This window comes from Anolis carolinensis, chromosome 5, assembly GCF_035594765.1.
Source record: "Anolis carolinensis isolate JA03-04 chromosome 5, rAnoCar3.1.pri, whole genome shotgun sequence".
Lineage (NCBI taxonomy): Eukaryota > Metazoa > Chordata > Lepidosauria > Squamata > Dactyloidae > Anolis > Anolis carolinensis.
The window spans coordinates 74,846,972-74,863,647 of record NC_085845.1 but is presented as its reverse complement, the minus strand read 5'-3'; the positions used below and the strand labels follow the sequence as shown (position 1 = coordinate 74,863,647).

The 16,676-nt window shown below is 39.0% G+C and overlaps 1 protein-coding gene across 1 annotated transcript in view; it reads left to right on the top strand.

Moving 5' to 3' along the window:
• kit (KIT proto-oncogene, receptor tyrosine kinase) overlaps nucleotides 1-16,676 on the top strand; it is a 93,974-nt gene that overhangs the window by 30,493 nt on the left and 46,805 nt on the right. The window contains exon 2 of the mRNA XM_062981546.1: nucleotides 7,810-8,058. Coding sequence (XP_062837616.1) covers nucleotides 7,810-8,058 — 249 coding nt within the window. The remainder of the gene's footprint in view (nucleotides 1-7,809; nucleotides 8,059-16,676) is intronic.

Below are 16,676 nucleotides of genomic sequence, written 5' to 3'. Positions count from 1 at the left end.
CTGAGTTTTTCAGCCCTTATTTATGAGCTGAAAAAGCTTCTCCCGGCTTATATTCGGGTCAAGGTCAAGCCAGCAGCAGAGCCTGGAGGCCACAGTATGTTTTCTTTTCTCAAACCTCCCTCCTCTGCTTCTCCTCCCAGGCTGGTTATCTTATATTTTTGAGAGAGAGAGACAGAGACAAGAAGCAAATGTTTTCAAAAGCGAAAGGAGAATGTGAGAGAAACAATTGCAAACCAGATTGCATGGGTAGAAGGGGAAGGAAAAAAGATATTCTTGTAAATTTGCACGATTCATTACTATTACTATTATTATTACTACTACTACTACTACTACTACTGCTATTATTGCAAGAACATTTGAGTCCAAAGGGAGGGAAGGAGGGAAAAGAGAGCAACAGAAGGTGTATATTTCTTTTTATTCCTAAGGAAACAAAAATGAGGTGGGCTTTTTTGGGAGGGGGAGAGAAGTTTTAAAAAGCCTTTTCTGGCTACTTCTAGAGTTTGAAAAAGGGAGAAAGAAAAGAGGTGGGAAAGGGCAGGAGAAAAGTGGACAAAGTTGTTTTTAGGGGGGCTTTGCTTGCATTTCTTCCTTGGGTAAATGCATGCCCCAAAGCTTCTAAATATTTATATAGATGTTCCCCCTACAAATACATTAATATATGAATTTTCCCCTCATATGTTTACAGGTCTTTGCAAATCCTATGTAAATATAGATAAGTAGAGATTTCCATGTACCTGTATATCTGTTCCTAGATGTATACATTAATTTTACATATGAATGTTATATGAATTTTACCCTCACATGTTTGCAAGTGCAGAGGGAAAATGCACGCGCGCACACACGCACACAGATGTCTAGATAGATATAAACATTGATAAATCGGGCTTGGAAATATTGCAGGAGGAAAATGCACATAGAGAGAGGATTTGCAAAGGTTTCAGGGGGAAATACACATGTGAAATTAGTATATATAATGATAGATCTATATCTAGCTCTGCATTATTTATGTAGGCATTATAGGTTTGCCTGTTACTATGTTGGAAGCTGGCCTGAGTCCCCAGGGGGAGATAGATAGGGCAGGGTACAAATGAAGCTGTTGTTGTTGATGATGATGATGATTATTATAATTTCAAACTTCAATGTTTCAAATTTACACCTTTCTTTACTATATTTTAGGGAAAAGGTAGAAACATTAATACATATATCTTTCTGTTTAATTGCTATTAAAATTTAAAAAAAATAATTTCCTGGGGGCGCTGAGTAATATTTTTTCTGGAAAGGGGGCGGTAGACCAAATAAGTTTGGGAACCACTGGTGCAGAGGTCCCCAAACTAAGGCCCGGGGACCAGATGCGGCCCATTGAAGCCATTTATCCGGCCCCCACGGCACAAGGGCAGAAGCGGGTTGGGCTAAATGACCCAAGGGGTCTCTTCTTCTCTTACAACCCTTATTATTATTATTATTATTATTATTATTATTACTATTAACATTGAGGCTGGGTGGCCATCTGTCAGGGATGCTTTCCTTGTGCTTTTGGTGCACAGAGGCAGAAGAATTATTATGCTCCTCGACCTTTTGCACTGGTCGCTCTTCCCAATTCCTGATTGATTGATATTACTCAGGACTCCTCCCTACCGTACCTAATGTGACCTTAAATGATTTTAATGCACTTTATCTATTTATGAATTTGTTACCCATAATGTGCACCGTACACTTTGCTTATCCACTATTGCAACCTCATTGTTTTTAACCTGATGTTTTAATTCTGCGTTGTGTTTTTTAACTTATTGTGTATATTTTTTATTGGTTTTGTTTTTGTCCTGATGTTTTATATTTTATCATTGTTTGTATTTTGATTTTGCTGTAAGCCGCCCCGAGTCCCCTTCGGGGGAGATGGAGGCGGGATACAAATAAACTTATTATTATTATTATTATTATTATTATTATTATTATTATTATTATTAAGGGGGTTGGACTAAATGGCCCAAGGGGTCTCTTCCAACCCTCTTTATTATTATTATTATTATTATTATTATTATTATTATTATTATTATTATTATTAACATTGAGGCTGGGTGGCCATCTGTCAGGGATGCTCTGCTTGTGCTTTTGGTGCACAGAGGCAGAAGGGGATTGGACTAAATGGCCCAAGGGGTCTCTTCCAACCCTCATTATTATTATTATTATTATTATTATTATTATTATTATTATTATTATTACTAACATTGAGGCTGGGTGGCCATCTGTCAGGGGTGCTTTGCTTGTGCTTTCAATGCACAAAGGCAGAAGGGGATTGGACTCAATGGCCCAAAGGGTCTCTTCCAACCCTCTTTTTTATTGTTGTTGTTGTTATTAATTATTATTGCTCAGTGGCCAACTATAGTCTGGCCCTCCAATGGTCCGAAGGATCGTGAACTGGCCCCCTGTTTAAAAAGTTTGGGGACCCCTGCACTGGTGTAACTGAAGGACCTAGAAAATTCATAGAGAACACATATATTATCAGATGTGAATAGGTGAAACCACAGGCACCAGTTCAGATTGTGCTAAATCCAGCATCCCACGGGCATGACTTTTTCCCCTTATCTTTCCCATCCATTCCTTCGCCATGTACATTTCCTTTAAACTAGATATTTGTGATTTTCTGTCCATATAGCATTGTTTTAGGGGTGCCTTGTGGGCTACTGTAGAAATAGGAGAAAGATCTCCAAGAGACCTCAGGAGTCCGTCCAGATCCATAAGTCTCCTGGGGCGGACCATCTTAATCGGTCCTCCACCCCTGCGGAGGTTTGAGGTCACAATGAGTCCCCATAAATGGCCCCCATAGTCACTCTACAGAGAATCTTATTCAGTAAATTCTTATATAAAATGGCTATTACTATTCTACTCCACCTTAACTGCCCATAATGACAGGTTTGCTACATTCTTCAATCTCACCCACATTGCTGATGAATTCTGCTCAGGCCAAAAAAGAAGATGAGGAAGGATGGAAACTGCCATTTTCTGGCTTGTTTGTGGAAGGGATCATTGATTAAGCACACTTTTTGACTCTCCCTCTTTTCACTGCCTTTTTGCTAAGTCCATAATAAAGACATTCCTTTCCTTGGTCTTCTCCCTGTCCCTTTTTTCCAGGTACATTGTCATTCATGTATATTCCTTTCTTTATCTGTATTTCTGTAAATGTAAACATTCAAGATCACCAATGTAGTTTACATACTCCTTAAAATGAACAAATCCTCTCCTCTTTAGCTCTTCCTCAGTATGTTCGTTTTATGCGTTTTTAAAAAAAGTGAGGAAAAGGTTTATTTGTTACATTACCCAAAGTTTTACCCTTGCCTTATCCACAGGTCAAAGGAAAATTGACACCAGAACCTGTCCATGTAGTCGGCTTATGCACAAGTATATACAGTAAATTAGCGGCTCATAAGTTAATTGCCTTAGCCTATTCTAGTCCAGTTATGACCATTTTGCGCCATGGTGTATGTTGCTTTTCAGTCACAAGTGTTGGCTTTCCCTTTCTGGAAAGCATAAATGGACATAATGACTTCGGGGAAATGCAGACCTCAGTCCTGTGACTTTGTTTGTATTCATGATGATTTGGAGACATTCTTACACATTGACTACCGTGTTAGAGGTGATGATAAATTAAAAGAGAAGATCTATTGTGAGCAAAACAGTAGGCTTTAGATGTATGACTTCTAAGTGAGGGAATGAAAGAAGGCTGTTGTTCCAAATACATTGCTAAAGGAGCAACTACAATGTCAGGCATGCATGAAAATATTAATAAATGGCTTTAGAAAATGCTTTGTTATGCATATTTTCTGCTGTTAAACATTCTTTGAAGATTGGAAGGAATTGAAATTAATATTGAATCATTGGAATAATAAGTGGTTTGATGTCAGTAGCGTGGTTATTTTCTACCTACCTACCTATCAAATTTTCTTTCTGCCTATCTCTGTCTGTTCCAAACAAATAGGCATGAGTCAAGCTGAGAGATAAACCCAAGGTTAGCCAGTATTGGTTGATCCTTTGAGAATTTCTTAGTGTAGAGCCCTCTTGCTTTCATGTGTGATTTTTTTTTTCCGTGTCAGGAGCAACCGGAGTTGCTTCTCGAGTGAGAGAATTGGCCGTCTGCAAGGACGTTGCCCAGGTGACGCCTGGATGTTTTGATGTTTTACCATCCTTGTGGGAGGCTTCTCTCATGTCCCTGCATGGAGCTGATAGAGGGAGCTCATCCGCGCTCTCCCCGGGTGGGATTCGAACCTGGCAGCCTTCAGGTCAGCAACCCAACCTTCAAGTCACAAGGCTTTTATCCCCTAGGCCACCAGAGGCTCTATGTGTGAAAATATAATGTATGGACGAACATACATCAAGTTGTTAGTTTATACTAGAGTGGACACATTACATTTATGTAATTTGCTTAAACATTGACATGTTATTCAGTGCTTGATTCAATGCATACATTTTGTTAGAAATTGGCCAAAGACTGGGCATCTCTCAAAATAAGGGGGAGAAATCATAGAATCTTTTCTTCCACATGATCTGGCATTAATTTGGAATCCTCAGTTTGTGCATTCTTTCCCTAGTTGGCTGTGATGTTGAAGCCACTTCCCCATTGGCTTGAGTGTATTAATAGGCCGCATGATTTTGATGAGTTAGCTAAGATTTAAATCCAGATACCGCTACTGCTGTCTAAAACGTTATCCAATGTAGCACACACTCAACTATTGATTTGAAAGGCTGTATGTTGATTATGTCGATCATATCCTCTAGGGCAGGGGTTCTCAAACTGTGCCCCATGGAGCCCTTGGGGTGCCATGAGTGAGTCCGGGACTCCATGGTGTTGCTGCTTTCTGCCTCTAATTCTTTCCTCCTCTCCTCCTCCTCCTTCTCCTGAGAAATGCAGGGAAATTAAAGTTTAGAGATGCCGAAACAGACCCTTTCTCCTCCCCACCTCCCTCGTTGCCCACACTCTTTTCCTTGCCACACCCCCATGCACACACACACTTTCCGTCTTTGCTTTGAAACCCTTATTTCCCTCCCACCATTCAGGGAGTGCTTTGATTGTGCTTTTCTTGCATGGCAGAAAGGAGTTGAACTGAATAGCCCCTGGGGTTCTTCCTCCTCCTCCTTTTTCTAAAAGGCTGGATGGCCATCTTTTGGGGGTGCTTTTATTGTGCTTTTCCTGCATGGCATAAAGAGGTTAGACTGAATGTCTCCTGGGATCTGCCACAGAAATACTGTTAAGGTTATGTTGGTTAAAATTGTTCTTAATTTTGTGTAGTTTTTTTCTTTCCTTTTTTATTGCACTAGATATGAGATATGTGCAGTGTGCATAGGAATTTGTTCATATTTTTTTCCAATTAGTTCACACAAATACTCTCCCATCCATCTGCCTCTGACCCAGGCCTTTTGTCAAATTTTAAAATGCAATGTGGCCCCTGTGTCCAAAAGTTTGTCCTTGCCTGATACACAGTGTTCCCTTGCTACTTCTCGGTTCGCTTATTGCGGACTCGCTGTTTTGTGGGAAATTTATTTATTTATTTACCCAATTGCTGCTGCCCCCTTGCTTCATGCCTGCCATGTTGCTCTGGCTGCCTCTGCACCTGCAGCCAGGGAAAAGGGAATGTAGCTCCGGCCCAGTGAATGAGCGAGCAAGGGAGGGTGGGTGGTTCCTCCATGAGTCCTGACCCCTCTTCCGAGTCCTCCACATTTCCTGGTGTGGCCCAGTTGGAGCGGTGGCAGAAGGAGCCTGGCTGCCTCTTCCAGGCTCCTGCTGTTGCTGCTGCTCGTCCCCACTCTCATTCTCTCACCCACCCTCCCTTGCTTGCTCATTCACCGGGCTGGAGCTGCATTCCTTCTTCCCTAACTCCAGGAGCAGAGGCAGCCAGAGCAACAAGGGGCCCAAAGCACTGGTAGGGAAGGCTTCACTGACTCCCCGGGGTTTGCAAGGGGGAGAAAGGCCACCTAACTATTTTTTTAAAAATGCATATATATTAAAATAAAAATAGTGCCTCTACTTCACAGATTTTCACTTATCGCGGGTGGTCCTGGAACGTAACCCCTGCGATAAATTAAGGAACACTATAAGTACATTATATATAATATATAAACATTTCTTGGGGCTCCACGAGAAAGGTTTGCTTCAAAAAGGGCTCAGCAGAGGAAAAGGTTTGAGAACCCCTGCTCTGGGGAATCTGATTAACCTCTTTGCCTTATTGTGTCACAGTTTCTTTGGATTACTCACTAACTGGGGTGTCTGCTTGACATTCTCTTAATCAATTGTACTTTGAAGAACTGCTGAGGTGCTGAGATAAACATATAATATATGTTGTGTGATATTCTATGCAAACTTCATTTGTAGACTTAGCTTGGTGACGTTGTCTCTAATGGTGAGAAGAATCATTTTTTGAAAGAATAATTAAGTGAACTGTTTTTCCTGTTTGCACCAAACTAGTACATTGTAAGTCAAATAGGGAAGTACTTCCACATTATTTTAAAAACCAAACCATAATCTGTCAGAGTGCCAGTTGATAGAAATAAAGAAAACATCAGATAACCAGAGAGAAATTCTGAGCCTGTAAATTCTGAGCTCAGTGTGTTAAAGCGCTGAGCTGCTGAACTTGCAGACCAAAAGGTCCCAGGTTCGAATCCGAGGAGCGGAGTGAGCGCTGACTGGTAGCTCCAGCTTCTGCCATCCTAGCATCCTCACATGCAAATGTGAGTAGATCAATTGGTACCACTCCGGCAGGAAAGTAACTGCGCTCCATGCAGTCATGCTGGCCACATGACCTTGGAGGTACCTACGGACAACGCTGGCTCTTCGGCTTAGAAATGGAGATGAGCACCAACCCCCAGAGTTGGACATGACTAGACTTAACGTTAGGGGAAACCTTTACTTTTACCTTAATAAATTGTTAAAGATATATCTTGTGATAAATGCAGGGTATTTGAAAAAGAACTCCCTAGTTTTAATGTAATTATACTTAAAACTAGGGAGTTCTTTTTCAAACACCCTGTATATTGCTCCTTCACAAGCTATGACCATTGATTACTACTTTTTATGTATATCTCTGTATAGCAAACAATACTACAGAAATTTGACTAGAATTAAGCCAGTTCCCAGATCCCCTTTAGCACAGTACCTGCTATTTTCAGTAAACATAACATTATGTATGCATTAGATGTGATAACATACAGTGGCTGCATCTAGTTCTTTGAACACACAGCTTACAATATGAGTCAGAATAGATTGGGGAAAGATAGAACTTGGTGATTGGCCACCTAATTTGCATCTGAAGGGTTCAAGACTGAATCCTTTGCATTGCAAGTTAACAGTAGATAGAGCTACATGAAACACTGAAGAGGGATCACCACTCAGTGTAGAGACAGCAGTAAATGAAATCAATCAGTAGCTGGTGTTACTATGCTGGTATTATGTAAGTTTCATTGCTTCAGTAGAGTTTAAGCCATACTACTCTTCCATATTTACATCATCTGACACAATAAATAAAGTTAAAATTCTCATCAGTAGTGTTGTAGTGCTTCATCAAATTACAAGCCCAGGATTCCATTGGAGATTGCCATGATATTTAAAGTGGAATCATAATGCTATAACAAGTGTGAAAAAGTCCTATATTTTTAGATTTCTGTCAACCGAATAAGGCAAGCTGGATAAAAATAATGAAGCAACTATGAATATTTATTCTAGAGTAATGGAATTGTTGAAACTGTAGTACTTTAGTTATCTTTTTCAAAAGAAATAACACTACAAATTAAAGTAACAGTGTCTTATACATTTATTTATTACAGATGGCACAAGACCTTCGATCACTCCAGAAGAATCCCCTTTAGTTGTCAATAGTGGGCAAGAATTAAGGCTGTTTTGTAGGGATGATAGCGCTGTGACCTGGCATATCCAGAATGCAGACCCATCCGCACTGCCCAAGCATCTAAGATCCCAGGAGCTTTACATAAATGCAGTTGGACCCAGAGACACAGGGACATATACGTGCAAGGACAAAGAGGGCTTGAATGACTCCATTTACGTCTTTGTTAAAGGTAAGGTGTTATTAGTATTCTTTTCCCTCTCTTTCCTCGTTATACAGATCTAGGTCCTAATATGCAAATTATTGTTGTAGCACTGGCTATTAGATTCCATTCATTGGTGGTTTGTCAAATACCATAAGGAACATAGTATTATTTACCAGCACAAGATGTTACATACTCACTTCTGACTCCTCACTCTCCAACAGATAAATCAGTGGTTCATTTCCTATTTTGAGTTGTAGACCCCTTTTAGAACCTCATGAAAGCTGTGGACCTCATCCTACCCAAAACGATACATATTAACAGACATGCACAATATTTTACATAACAGTGAAATTACTGCCTTGCACATTAATTTTCTTTATTTACATTAAACTGAACAAACAAAAAGTGTAGGAATTTTTTTTTTACTTTAACATTTTCTGTGATGAGAAAAAATAAAAATACAATAATGAAATCAAAGGAAAATTTTTAAACATCCAGTTTGTAGATTGTAACTGGACTTCCCTCTGTGAACCCTAGATTAAGAACCCCAGTAAGAAATACTTGTTTATAGGCTTCATTAGGTCAGTGATATTGTGCTGCACTTCTCTATACATAATAACTGTATGTTACCCTGCATTGTCCTTCAGTTCACCCTTCATCTTATCATACCTAGATAAGCTTTTCCCTCAACACACAGTAAAATGTCTCTCAACAATTTTTCCTAACCTAACCTCAACCCTCTCTCTTTCATCCTTACATCATTTCAAACAGTTCCAATTCATATGCACCTGTACATTCTCTGTCAATCATTCCACATTTTAAAATTACTTCAGAGACAACCAGTTACTAAATAAACAAAGAATTATAGAACTCCATCTTAAAGTTGTAACTCCAGGTTGTAAATGAATCCATACTTTAGGTTGTGTTTGGGTATCAGCAGTGGATTAAAGGTCCATTTTATTGCTCCAGAACCTTCTGGGGACTAAATTGACTGCCAAAAAACAGTCTAGAAGTGGCTAGAAATCCACTCCCGAGTTTTGAAGAACAGGTATTATTGATGTTAAATGTTGTTTGGAAGAGGGCTGCGGTCTATTTAAAGCTGCTTCTTCTGTAAGCTTTCAAGAAAGACAATCTTTTTTATCCTGAAAAAAGAGTGGTCTGGGGAGCCTAGATAGGTCAAAGGGTGCAAAAGGCCTTGGTGTTTGCATTTTCCAGAGGCATGCATTTCTCATAGCTGCCATAAAGTTAAGTCAATGAAGTCCTATTAACGTTTGCAAGTAATTAATCAGGGGTCATAGTCACTGAACCATGAAGATGTCTGTTCAAGTAAGCATTGTGATTCAGCTGAAAATTTCTGAATCAAAAAAGCATGATGCCGTCATTCTGATATCCATATTGAGAAGATCCAGTCTGAGACATGAATAGAGCTTTACATCAGTTTTTTACAACAAGGTTATAGTTTTGGGGTACTGTATATGAATAATATTAATAACAGTAATTACCCATAAGCAGCACCTGATATCCACAGTATGTAACTCATTGAAACTAGAAGCAGATCTTCATTTCCAGTAAGAGTTGAATTCCTCAACTCTATTTGAAAATATTACCTAAGGGATTTGTCTTGGACAATATGGCTTTTAAAAGGTTCCCTTGAGACACTACAGTTCTGGTTGGTGATGTTCAATCTGTGGCTGTCTCCCAGAGCAAACTAGAAACATCCCCAAGTGAGCCTAGATCTCTTGAGACTAATAAAAGCTGTGGATCTGAAGTGTGGGCTTCTAATGAGTATTCCAATGGAGTGGGCCATTATACCACTAAAAGGATTTTTGGAAGTACCAACAAATGGGAAGTACATATTTTGCCAGAATGTCCACAATTTTTCTATGGTAACACTTAAGACGGGAAAAAAGTTACACTACAATCCCTGCAAACTGCACAGTCGCACCCAGAATGACTTCTAGGTAGGGGAATTGGTATGGTGGTTCACACACTTTTGAGTGTTAATGAGAGAAAATGGAGAAAAATAATAATGTTCTGCCATGTTTTCCATTCTTTTAAAGAATGGAATGAAGCCATGCAGTCTGCTAGGAGTTCCTGGGAACACATGTGGCCAACCCAGTAAACTTTTGATAACTGCATTTAAAGAATTATTGCCACATACAGGTCCCTTGGTTTCTAAAGTGCTCCCTGTGATGTAAGGATGAATAATGTGTATTATGTATTAGCCAACGAAGCCCATAATCTCTATCAATGGGTATATTGGACAGGGCTAATAGAAATTTCAGCCCAACTCTGTTGGCTTAGGGTTGTTGTGGTTTCTCTGGGCTGTTGGCTTATGTATTTGAACTACTCTTGAACTTCAGTCTGTTCCCTCTCCCCCACAAATGCCTGGGACATGGAGGGGACCACAGAGGCTACACCACTACTCTCTGAAGACCAAATAAATATGCTCAATGTGCTGGAAGTTATGTCATTTTTAGACAATTTTCCATAGATTTGGTTGGGAGGACACAATACTACTGTGTTTTGTTCTTCATAATTGTAAGAAATTGGGGCAATCAGTAGATTTTGGGGCACTTTATGGAGGATTCAAGTACAGTGATATCTCAATCTAAGACTATACAGCAATTCGTTCAGTGACTGAGCTCTTAATTCAAAATGCTCTTATCTCAAAGTGAAGTTTCCCACTGAAATGCTATTAATTCGTTTTGGTGGGCCCAACCCCCCCTCCTTTTGTTAAAAAAAGGTAAAGGTTTCCCCTGACGTTAAGTCCAGTCATGTCTGACTCTGGGGGTTGGTGCTCATCTCCATTTCTAAGCCGAAGAGCCGTCGTTGTCCGTAGACACCTCCAAGGTCATGTGGCTGGCATGACTGCATGGAGCGCCGTTACCTTCCCACCGGAGCGGTACCTATTGATCTACTCACATTTGCATGTTTTTGAACTGCTAGGTTGGCAGGAGCTGGAGCTAACAGCGGCCGCTCCTGGGGTTTGAACCTGGGACCTTTCGGTCTCTAGCTCAGTGCTTTAACACTTCGCCACCGGGGCTCCTTAGGGTTACCTTTTGTTACATTTTTAAAAATAAAATGCACTTTATAAATGACAAATATTGTATAAATGCACATTCACATGAACAATAACAAATAAAAATAACCTTAAAATGATCAGAAGTTGTGGCAAGTAAGCACAAAGTGAAAAGGCAGAGGCATCATTTTCTTCATACTGTACTCATTCCAGCTTCTCTGCCTCTCTTGCTTTCTCTCACTCTCTTCTTGAAGCCAAACATAACCAGGAATAAAAACCACACAAAATCAACTAAACCAAAGTTCCTCAAAGTAGACAAGAGCATGAAACATGGAGACTGCTCCCTCTCACACGAGCTCTTAACTCAGAATGCTGCTCTTATGTCACAGTGAAACCTGGGCTGAGCAATGACTCTTAAATCAAAACACTCTTATGTTGAGACACTCTTTAAAGTCAAGATTCCACTGTACCACACATTGGAATCATGAGGGCCAAGTGCAGTCTGTGGATTGCATTTTGTCCATCTATGCCACAGAGGATGAAGGACAGTTACCATATCTCTATGAAAATAAAATATGATTTTCTGGAGTTGTAAAAATATGATTAAGCGAAGGAGGAAAGGACTCTACTAGTTTCTAAAGCAAGCTGGTTGTTTCTTCTTTAGGGTAATTCATGTAGGGTGACCCTGTATTAGTCTCCTTGAGGACCACCAGTATTGATATAGGAGCATCTTACATGACTGGCCTCTTGATGTGAAGTACCCTTCTATACACAAAGGAATTGTGACCATGTCTGTTAGTAGCATAACCATTGGCCTTTTCTCAGTCTTCCTTATGATAATTAGACCAAAAAAATCCCCTTGCTCCCTGAGTTTTGGGAGCTGTACACACCATTCTTACATTAAATGTCTTCCTCCTTTATGGAAGGGACAGGTTAGTGCTTTCCAAACAGTTACCGTATATACACGAGTATAAGTCGACCCGAATATAAGCCGAGGCACCTAATTTTATCACAAAAAACTGGGATAACTTATTGACTTGAGTATAAGCCATGGGTGGGAAATGCACAGTTACAGGTAAATTTCAAAATAAAAATAGATACCAATAAAATCTCATTAATCGAGGCATCAGTAGGTTAAATGTTTTTGAATATTTACCGTATTTCAAAGAAAAGCAATAAACTAGCTCTATAAGTGGAAAAGCAGGGGCAACAAAAACAATATGGTATCAACAACAACAACAACAACTTCATTTGGATCCCACCCTATCTCCCCATGGGGATTCAGGCCTGCTTCCAACATAGTAACAGGCAAACATTCAATGCTTATATAAACAATGCAGAGCTAGATATAGATCTATAATTATAGATACTAATTTCACATATGCATTTCCCCCTGAAACGTTTGCAAATTGTGTGTGTGTGTGTGTGTGTGTGCATTTCCCCTACAATATTTGCAAGCTCTCTCTCTCTCTCTCTCTCTCTCTCTCTCTCTTTCTCTCTCTCTGTGTGTGTGTGTGTGTGTGTGTGTGTGTGTGTGTATATATATATATATATATATATATATATATATATATATATATAGTCATATCTATCTAGACATGTCTATATATATTTGCGTGTTCATTTCCCCCCTGTAATATTTTCAAGCCCTATATATAGGTAGGTAAGAATATATTCTTATCTATCCAGACATCTCTCTTTATATAGATATTTGCAGAGACTTGCAAACATATGAGGGTAAATTTATATATAAAAATAATGTATATGTATGGTTACAGATACACAGGTACATGGATCTATATGTATAAAGATTTGCAAAGACCTACAAACATATGAGGGGAAAATCATATATAACATTAATGTATATAGATAGATACACATATAAAGGTACATAGAGATTGCAAAAGCTTGCAAAGGGTTAATGCCTATATATATCTGTAGGAGAGTTTAACAAATATTTCAGGGAAAAATGCTTTCATAAGATTAATGAATATATATTTTTCTTCTTCCTGACTTGCAAGGATGTCTCTCTTTTTAAAACATTCCCTTGATTAAGAGCGAGGGAGGCTTTGCAAAAGTAAACACACTGAAAAGGGTGGAGCAGAGAGAAATAGATCACATATTGCAAGCAATAGCCTGCATGCTCCGTTGCTGGCCTTGACCCGATTATAAGCCAGGGGAGGCTTTTTCAGCTCATAAATGAGGGCTGAAAAACTCGGCTTATCTTCGAGTAAATATGGTATGTTGGAAAGCTACTAGCAGGGGTGGAGAATACTGCTTCAACATTCACCTCAGGTTGTACATCACAGTAGAGTTTGTTGATCTGAAGGGATGCTATTAGTGCTTAAGTATTTATTTACAAGTTTACAGCAGAATAAAGTTAACCTTCACTCCTAATGGGGTGTAAAGGTTTGAATTTGAGCCTGGAGATTAGGGGTTCCAATTTCTGCTTGGCTTTGTAAACACACAGAATGACTTTGGGCAAGACACACTCTCGTCCTCAAAAGAAGGCAAACCTCTGCTAGGTTCTTGCCAATAAAATCTTCTCTTAGATTCACCTTGGGGATATTACGAATTTAAAACAACTTGAAGGCACAGAACAACAATCAATCAAGAATTTCTATTACAATTATTTTCTTTTGCAAAGGGATTAAACATTTGATCTCGCAGCGCTTTCTACAGGAACCCCCCTTTGTTAATGAGATGGGAAAAACCTGCTCATGATAATGAAGTGTGAATGTTGTGCAGGATACATTTCATGCTAAATAAACAAAAGGAAATAGAAATGTAGTGGGACTTTATGTGGGAATTTATCCCCTGCATAGCCTGCAAATAAACAATAGCATGAACTGGAAAGTATAAGCTGAGTAATTCATTTCATTTTTAAAAGAACCTATACATTTAATCTGTTGTGTTCTTCTGATAACCTAAAAATACTTCACATGTTTCCAGGAGGAGAAAATATATAGTTCTAGTCTTTTCTCTGATCACAGAATGTGCGTATTGCAAACAATTGAAGTTTTTTGCAGACTCAAAACTCTGCTTATTATTCTGTTGTTAGTTCTGATAAAGTAGACCCATTGAATCAGTAGGAGTTACATAAGTGTTAATTCATGAAATCCCCTTTGATTCAATGGGTGTGTTCAAGCTGAGACTAACAACTGGACGTCTGCATAACTTTACCCCTAGTAATATTCAAACACTGATGTTACAAACACCAAAAATGCTATAAACTGATTGTGTCATTTGCCAAACTGAAATAATATAATATAGAGCGGGCTAATTTAAATTTAAATCATTAAAGCTCCTGATTTCATGGAAATTGCCCCTCCCTGGGTTAGATAGTGAAGAGTGTAAAACAATTGAAAGAGAAGTTCAGTGTGGGGCCAGAACATGTCCTTCTTGTGACCTATTGACTGTTCCCATATATTTGTTCCAATTTCCTTTTCAAGTGTTCAGTGTAGATGATATATCTAGAGAAGAATGTATTGTATTTTCTTAATAATGAGCAAAGCATATTAAAACAAGGATTTTTGATTTTCAATGGGACAGATTGTAATTAATTATAATTTAATATGAGTAAAAATTCATTTGAACAGATAGCTTCAAGTCCTTATTTTGAAAAGCAAATAGACATTTCAGTAGTATTTTTCAAACTCAGCGAATTTTCTCATAGCTTTGCTGATGCAAGCAAAACCCACCTTTTCACAAACATATTGTAGAAGTGGAGTTTTAGGGAACCAGAAGATAATCACAATCAGCAATATTATTTGCTCACCAGTCATCAAAGTTCCCTCTGGCCATCAAATGCTGGGAAGTAGCAAGAGTGGATAGCTGGCGCCTTCACATTCTCCTTGTGAAATTCCCAAAGGTACCTGGCTGGCCAAGCATGTTTGTAATGAATGCTGGCTTTGATGGACTTTTGCATTCAGTGGGATTCAAGCAGAGAATATAATGCTGATGGAAAGGTAGTTCCTATTTATCCAAACCCTGAGACAGACACTAGAGGTGAAGGTTAGGCTGGTTAAGCAAATGCTTAGATCACTGTAAGTTGCCTTCAGAGTTTCATACCTTTAGAGTTCACCCACTCTTTAGATATGCTGTCTCTATTTGCCCAGGATTATAAAAAGCATTTGGTTTCTTGGAGGTTTGCTAACACCATGCCAGAATAATTTCTCCTTTTGCCTCCCATCTTCCCCCACTTTAGGAACCATCTACATTGCCATTTAATGCAGTTTCAGAATGCAGTTTAACTGCATTGGATTAGATTATATGAGTCTACAGTGCCATATCATGTAGTTCAATGCAGTTAAGCTGCATTCTGAAAATGCATAATATGGCAATATATATGGGGGCTGAGTTTCTTTGTCATTTTCCTCCATTTATTGTTTTCTTCATAGTCTTCCTCAGGGTTTTTTTTTCCCCTCATACCTGCTGTTTTTATTAGGGCTTTGCAAATTACTTAAGTGAACTGGCTTGGACTGATATGGATTGGTTACAAATCAGACTGCATCAGTCTGAACTGGGTTCAGAATAGAATTAGCCAAGGCAGTTTGAACTAGTTTGTGAATCCATTTTAAAAACAGGCAATGTGTCTCCAAAACAACTTAGTCAAAGAAATTGCCAGAGGATGGGATAAAACAGAACTTTGCTGATTTGACAGTTCTAGTTTCCAAGTTCCCATGCATATCAAAAGTCCAGTCACAGTGCTTGTGGGGAAGTACAGTGAAGTGGTTTTTGGGGGGACTAGTGTTGTTTTGGTAATTCTCTGCGGGATGGAGTTTTTAAACTACTTTCTTAGACCTTGGTGATAGGGTTCTTGGTGAAGTACAGTGAAGGTCTTAATGATGCTTGTTTAGTCTTTGAAGTTAAATATCCTTTCCTTCTTTCCTTGTGCATTCTGCTCCTTCCATAATCTCTGGCCCCTTCTACACTGCCATATAATCCAGATTATCAATGTAGATAATTCACATCTGCTTTGAACTGGATTATGTGAATCTACACTGCCATATCATCCAGTTCAAAGCAGATAATCTGGATTTTATATGGCAATGTAGACTAGGTCTATATTTATTGTTTGAAATGCCTTCATTGTGGATGTTTCTTTGTGCTGCCCAGGCTTGGTTTGGTGATGGTAGTACTTGTGAGTCACTATTATGAATTTCTCCAAGAAAGCAAGACCTGATGGACAGATGGATGCAGGGGTCTTTCCTTCTGTTTTCCCTTCCCTACCAATCGCAAATGGTCAGAGCTCATCATTAGTATTTCTTCTTCCTGAGATATTGATTCATGAGAAACTGTTACTTTGCCAAGAAACAGTCCTTCCTATTTGTGCTTTGTCTACCAAAGAGAAGATTACTCACTCTTGATTTCCTTGGAACCAGGTCTACATGGTAGTATTTCCTAGTTCCTACAAGAGTGTAGAATCTGTAAACGCTTCCAATGAATTACAAAAAAGCCTAGCGGAGATCTTGAATAGTCTGACATGATTTCATTAAGTAATGTGGAGCCCAGGTAATAATAAAAATGTATGAATTTCTTGAATAGTGCTGAAGAATATATTTTAATATGCCAATAAAGACAAGGAATAGTTTTGATGTGTGGCATGCTGTTGAATTCTTAT